Below are 7,500 nucleotides of genomic sequence, written 5' to 3' on the forward strand. Positions count from 1 at the left end.
CGAGGTCAGCGCCGCCTCGACCTCTTTTCTCAAATACTTCACCGATGCTCTTTTCTCTCTCTCTCTCTCTCTCTCTCTTTTTTAAGCGCAATGGCAGATATTTATACGTAACTATAAATACGAATGGAAAATCGATCCGCTGTCAACGCGACGATTTCCAAAACTGTCACATGACTGATCAGAATGGGTTTCCCCTTTCCATGACCTACTGGAAAACTAATTAGAAATATGCCCCCGCCCCCCTTTTTCTATGCCTAATACTTGAGGTCATCTCCAACCACCAACAGCCACACTCCCCCCTTAAAATGACCCAAGACCCTGGGCCACAACAGTGAAAGGGTGAAACACTGAAAAGGTGAAATAGTGAAAGGGTGAAATAGTAAAAGGGTGAAACATTGAAAAGGTGAAACAGTGAAAGACTAAAACAGTGAAAGGGTAAAACATCGAAAAGGTGAAACATTGAAAAGATGAAACAGTGAAAAGATGAAACAGTGAAAAAGTGAAATAGTGAAAGGGTGAAACAGTGAAAAGGTGAAACAGTAAAAAGGTAAAACATTGAAAAAAGTGAAACAGTAAAAAGATGAAACAGTAAAAGGGTGAAACAGTGAAACGCATTCCACCCCCCCCCCCATTTCCCTTGTCCTTTTCACATCGCTTCGCCAATCTGCCAGCGCGGCCATAATTACTTCGTTTTCTTTTAATTGCCGAGTTAATGACCGGGTCACTGCCCTGCTGTCTGCACCCGTGTCGCGGGAAATAAGGATTTTATAAATCTATCTATTTCCCATCCGCTCGTGTTTTTTTTTTTTTTAATATTAAATCTATTTACCGAACTTTTTTAAGCGTTTAAACTTGGCTGCGATTCAATTAAGGGCGGTAAAAAATATAAGGTTTTCTGAGCCGGCTGCCTAAACGGATTTTGAAACAAATTGTCAAACTCGATAAGAGAAATGGCGGTATAATGCAGCATTACTGACTGGCCTACTTTTATAAGGTAACTAATTTCGGTTCCAATCTTCAGAGAGAGAGAGAGAGAGAGAGAGAGAGAGAGAGAGAGAGAGAGAGAGAGAGAGAGAGAGAGAGAGAGAGAGAGAGAGAGAGAGAGAGAGAGAGAGAGAGAGAGAGAGAGAGAGAGAGAGACAGAGAGAAAAAGAGAGAGAGAGATAAAGAAGAGAGAAGAAGAAAAAACAGACAAGTGAGAGAGTGATACAAACCCACACACACACAAAAGTAAGAAAGAACGAAAGACGAAAGAGAAAACGAAAAGAAAAAAGAAAGAAAATAGGAAAGAAAGAAAGACGGAAGAGAAAACGAAAAGAAAAAAAGAAGAAAAGAAAGAAAGAAAGAAAAAATAAAAAAAAAATAAAGAATCATGAAAACTTAAAAATCCCAGAATCCACCACACATACCTTGGCCATCTTCGCCGGCGTCGGGTTGTCTCCGAGGTTGATGATGGCGTGATGCGTGCCGGTCTTGAGTCGCAGCAGCACCCGGGTGTTCTCCTGAGAGCTGATCACCTCCGTCTTGTGGCTCAGCACGACGGGTCCGTGGACTTCATCCTCTCCTAAGAAGGTCCAGTGCTCCTGAAGAGAGAGAAAGAGTATTGCTATTAATAGTAATAGTAATAACAATAATATAATTAGTAATTATAAGAGTAACAATAACAAAAAAAAAAAAAAAACGAAAATAATGATAATAATAATAATAATAATAATAATTACTATCATCAACATACCACTCCATTTACCTTTCTACATACTATAACAAAAATACAACTATAAAAAAAAAAAAAGAAAAAAAAAGAGAGAAAAAAAACATAAACACGACGCTGTTTAATGAAACATTCCCCACGGCCCTCCAATAAAACGTAAAGAACCCCCTTCTCCTTCGTGAGAAATGGTCAAGCTGGGCAATTCGAGCGCATGCAGGACCCACCCCGGCCCTTACGTGAGCAACACACTGCAGTATCATCCATCGCCGCTCCCGGAAGCTTTTGCAGCTCGAGCTCACTTCTCTTCCCCTCCCCTCCCCTCCCTTCCCTTCCCTCCCTTCTCTTCTCTTCTCTTGTGCCTTCCAGGTCTTTCCTCTCCTTACTCTCTTTTCCCTTCGGTTGTTTAGGTTTTCGGTTCTCCCTCCTCTCTTTCTATCATTTTCTTTCTCTCTTTTTTAGCTCTGGCACGCACAAATATACGAAAAACCCTATCTGAATATTTCTCTCTCTCTCCCTCCCTCTCCCTCTCCCTCCCTCCCTCTCCCTCTCCCTCTCCTTCTCTCTCTCTCTCTCTCTCTCTCTCTCTCTCTCTCTCTCTCTCTCTCTCTCTCTCTCTCTCTCTCTCTCTCTCTCTCTCTCCCTCCCTCTCTCTCTCTCCCACTCTCCCATATTCACCCCCTTTCTCTCACTGCTTACAACCCGGCCACGTCCGCTCATAACTTAGGGACATACGGGAACTATTATTTGGGGAAGGAAAGTTTCCGGAGCAGAAGGAAAAAGGTGGAAAATAAGACGAGGTTCGACCGGCGGAATATGGAAGGAAGGAAGGAAGGAAGGAAGGAAGGAAGGAAGGATTGAAGGAAGGAAGGATTGAAGGAAGGGAGGAAGGAAGGAAGGAAGGGAGGATTGAAGGAAGGAAGACAGGAAGGATTGAAGGGGGTGGAGGAAGGGAGGAGGGAGGAGGGAAGGGAAGGAGAAGAGTAAGTAAGGAAAGATGGATGGATGGATGGAACGAAGGAAGGAAGCAAGATACATACAAAATATCCCCGATACTCTCTTACTCCACACAATAACAACGACCATACTGAGTTCATTCGAGTCAATTCCTTCTCAACTCCAAATTGCAATGCAAGTATCACCCATTAGCTGTTTCTCTCTCCACACTCATTCCTTTCTCCCGAAACTACACAACTGTGGCTGGCAGCTGCACCCACCCACATACCACTCACACACCTGTAGTATCATTGCGATACTTAATTAAGAAACATCGATCAGGATTTCATCTTTTAAAGATATTTAAACGGTTATATATACATACACACATATATACACATAAACATACAATAGCCATAAATATTCGATTTATATTTAGCAGATACAAGTAGGTTAAGGTGAGTCATACAAGAAAAAAAAGCACATAGCATATTTGCAGTTGCTGCTGCAGGCTGACTAAAGGGTTGCTGTCGCCTACATGTGTGAATGTGGAGGGGTTTGTTTACATACGTGTGATCCACTGGAAGGATCAGACTCGGTTTGAACAAGCAATGAAAACATGCACACGTAACCAGATACAAACACGAACGAACGAACACACAGACACAGACACATACACACGCACACACACACACACGCACACACACAAAGGGAAGGCTTACATTCACATCCGCACACGACCGCACCTCGTATATTGGGTGCTTCGATAAACGAGAAACGCAGCACAGCATCTTGAGGCCAAAGAAACTAGGTCAGCTCAAGATAAACAAATATATCCCATTTTCCCCCCAAAAAAGATATATTTTTTCCGTCCCAAAGTAGCATAGGCACTCACCCATCACCCAGTGCACCTCCGTATGCAAATGACTTCACTACGAAGCGAGACTTAGAGAACCGTAAAATGTAATCCAACTCGTGTAACAATAGTCCGCGGTTATTTCATTCGAGAAACACACTAAATACATTTTAATAGACTGTGCCATTTCGCAGCCCTATAGCCCCATACCTTCCGACTAAGGACACTCCTCCTCCCCCCCTTCCCCTTCCCCCATCTCTACATCCCCGTCTAACCACGCAATAGGATACTCTGAAACACCGTCACGGATTGGCTAGAATAAAAAAAAACATGCAATGGCATACACGTGACCCACAAGAGAAGTACATGTGATACCACGGTGTTACCATCCTCTTTATTAATTCATATCTGTGCTTAATATCTTATTCTTCTACGCTGTGTATTGTTGGGACCCAAGTTACACCATGGAGAGTGGGTGTGGTTGCTCATCTTTTGCAAAAGCATCGTTTAATTACGCCTGGACTGTGACGACACGTGCTAGAATTTTAGTGAAAGGGGAGCTATGTTTATGACACTAAGCCATAAATATTTCTGCTGGCGTGGATGAATTCGCTTTGGCAACGTCATAATAATTACAAAGGTTGCTGGTAATAATATCAGAAAAAAGTGGATATAAAAAGCAGCGAGAGAGAGAGAAAGAGAGAGAGAGAGAGAGAGAGAGAGAGAGAGAGAGAGAGAGAGAGAGAGAGAGAGAGAGAGAGAGAGAGAGAGAGAGAGAGAGAGAGAGAGAGAGAGAGAGAGAGAGAGAGAGAGAGAGAGAGAGAGAGTGAGAGGGAGGGAGAGCGAAATAGAGAGAGAACGAAAAGGAGAAAGAGGGAGGAGGGGGAAAGAGAGGACGAGAAGGAAAAAGAAAAAGAGAAAAAAAAAGATAGAAAAGAGTAAAAGAGAGATAGAGAGAGAGAAAAAAAAAAAAACACAAAACGAGGGAGCATTCCGTCAGTCAAGAAGGCATAAGGAGGAAGACGGCGCGACTACCAAGTCCTCGCGTCTTAGGTGAGATAGGAAGCTAAGGCTCGTCAGCGACTCGTGTCCTACTTCCACCAGTGTCCGGTCGTAAAAGAGGACACACGGGAGAGACTTGATGAAAATACGAGGCAGTCGGAATGAATGAGTGGAGGGAAGGCGGTGGATATGTGTCAGTAGGGGGGGGGAGAGGGGGGAGGTAATTAAAACATGAGGAGGAAGACAATGGGGGAAAGAGGGAATAAATGTGAGAATGAGGAGGAGGAGACGGGGGTCAAGATGTGGCAATGGGGAGAGGAATGGATGCTGGAAGTGGGTGAGAGGGGACGGGAGTGGGTGATGGGGGGGGGGAGGTCATGAAAAACGAGAGCAAAATGAAGAATTGCAATCAAATCAAGGGATATAAAAGTTGGAAAATTAAGAAAGAAAGTGAGGAGGAGGAGGAGTTGCAGGAGGAAGAGGAGGAGGAGGAGTTGCAGGAGGAAGAGGAAGAGGAGGAGGTGGAGAAGGAGAAGGAGGAGGAGCGTATGGATGTTGCATCTACTCCTGCAACATGGGAGATGACGTCTGGCAGGAGTGAAAGTGAAATCCGTGGCGCAACCCTGAACTAAAATGTCTCCCCAGTCTAGATGAACCTGCAGTGGTTGTAGTGGAGGAGGAGGAGGAGGAGGAGGAGGAGGAGGAGGAGGAAGATGAGGGAGAAAAGAGGGCAAGAAGGATGAGTAGGAAGAGAAAGATGAGTAGGAAGAGAAAGATGAGAAGGAGGATGAGAAGGATCAGGAGGATCAGGAGGGAAGAAGGAAGAATGAGAAAGAGAAAGAAGCATGAAAAAGAAAGAGGGAAAAGAAAGAATAAAAGATTCCGAGAAAGAAGAATGGGAAAGGTGCAGGACACACAAGCTTGCGTTCGAAACCACTTGCTTATCCGGCCGGGTTTAATGACGAAATCGGTTCTCTCGCGACAGAGGACGTTCGTAAGAGAGGGAGGGCCTGCCACCGCCTCCGCCTCCTCCTCCGCCTCCGCTAAGGATGCCTCGTGACGCCCGCCCATCTATCCGGTCACGAGGCGAGGGCGTCACGTGTCCTCCTCCTTACCATTCAGAAATAGATGTCTCCTTGTGGGGAAGGGAGGGAAAAAGAGGAGGGGGAAGGCGGGGGTGGGTGGGGGAGGAGGCCAGGAGAAGGCGGGAGGCGGGTTGTAGGAGAGGGGGAAGGGGGGGAGGGAGATGACAGGGGGCAGGAGAGGGGGAAGGGGAAAGCTAGGAAAAGATGGGAGCTCATTGTCACCTCCATCCTCCCCCCCATCTCCCACCTCCTCATGTGACCCTCTCCCCCATTCCCCTCACGCAACACCTGCCAGCCTTGACTATACCACATTGCTATGGCACAAGATGTGACACTGTATTTAATGCAAATCATTTAACAATAGGGATATGGAACGAAGAGGAGAGATCGTCTTCGAATTGCTTATAATAACAGAAAATCAAAATAAAAGAGGAAAATCAGAAAAAAAATCATATCTATCTATCTATATATGTATATATATCTATATCTATCTATCTATCTATCTATTTATCTATATATTTGAGAATAGTTGATTTCATTGTTATCGCTTTCGCACAACTCGCTTTCAACCTATTAAAAGTGAGTAGCAACAACAACAACAACAACTATTACAACCAGTACTCCTCCTCTTCTTCCTCCTCCTCCTCCCCTTCCTCACTTCTTTTCTAATCTTCTTCCTCGTCCTCTCTCCTTCTCCTTCGCTCTTAAAAGCAGCATATTTGAGTCATCATACGTCACCGCCTCAAAAGGCTTCCCAGACTCCTTATCTTGTCTTAATCTCTTCCTCCACTTGGGGAACTCTCAACATTTGCCGGGATGCCTTACGCTTTGAAAGTGAATGTAGCTATTTTATATTTGGGTGTGTGTTTATACATATATATATATATATATATATATATATATATATATATATATATATATATATATATATATATATATATATATATATTTATATATATATGTGTGTATGTGTGTGTGTGTGTGTGTGTGTGTGTGTGTGTGTGTGTGTGTGTGTCTGTGTATAAACACATTTATATAAACACATTTTATAAATCCCGAGACAATCAAACTAATTGGATCCCCTCGTCTCATCTCTCGTCTCATAACTGCTAATCCAACACTGATCACTTCCTCCACAAAATAAATAAACAGATACATAAATAAACAATTACATAAAGAAACAAAGAGAAGGTCAGCGGACACCCTAGCAATATCCTCGAGGGTGTTTGCAATGACCTTTCGACGACGGGTTGCCTCCACCCTCCTCCACCCTCCGCCCATCCCCCTCCCTCCTCCACCTCTCGTCCCCCCTCCTCTCCCCTCCCCCCGACTTCCGGCCCGGAGCGCAACCGTGAACGACAAGCCCAGCGACTCCCCGACGACGATGCAACAGTCGTCACGATCAGGGCGGGCTCTCTCTCACGCCCGCACGACTCTCGCCCTTAGTGTCGTTCGCGCGTAAGTCGTTGATGCCGACGCCCCGCCCCCCCCCCCCCCCCTTTTTTTTTTTTTTTTTTTTTTTAGCAACACCCGAATATCACGTGCGTTAAAAAAAGAAAGAAATTTAATCCGACGAAATCTTAAGCTTCATTCTCGGTGAAAAGCGAAAGAGTGATGGGAGAAAAGTGTAAGGTTGGAGGGGGTGGATGAGGAAGGGGGGAAGGGAAGAAGGAGGAAAGGAAACGGAAAATGCTTCCATTCAAGTTTCTGTAATCCTAGAAAAACAAAAACAAATATACAACACAAAGTAAAAACAACAACAAGAATCATATATATATTATAGTGAGGAAAAAATACCAAAATACAAAAAAAAAATACTGATTATACTGCCCATAAATCTCTCTGACGAACCTATGATCCCCACACCCGTCTCGCCCTTACACCTTCCCTCCCCAACTCACTCCCCTCACTAT

At 44.3% G+C, this 7,500-nt stretch overlaps 1 protein-coding gene across 1 annotated transcript in view; it reads right to left on the reverse strand.

The window, feature by feature from the left end:
• LOC122246173 (Rap GTPase activating protein 1) overlaps positions 1–7,500 on the reverse strand; it is a gene marked incomplete at its 5' end in the record, with an annotated part of 657,887 nt that overhangs the window by 30,170 nt on the left and 620,217 nt on the right. Inside the window, 1 exon segment of the mRNA XM_086554642.1 lies at positions 1,410–1,583. Within this exon segment, the coding sequence (XP_086410768.1) occupies positions 1,410–1,583 (174 nt within the window).

This window comes from Penaeus japonicus, unplaced genomic scaffold (assembly GCF_977035675.1).
Source record: "Penaeus japonicus unplaced genomic scaffold, GWHDUDI00000001_assembly GWHDUDI00000003, whole genome shotgun sequence".
In the NCBI taxonomy this organism is placed as follows: domain Eukaryota; kingdom Metazoa; phylum Arthropoda; class Malacostraca; order Decapoda; family Penaeidae; genus Penaeus; species Penaeus japonicus.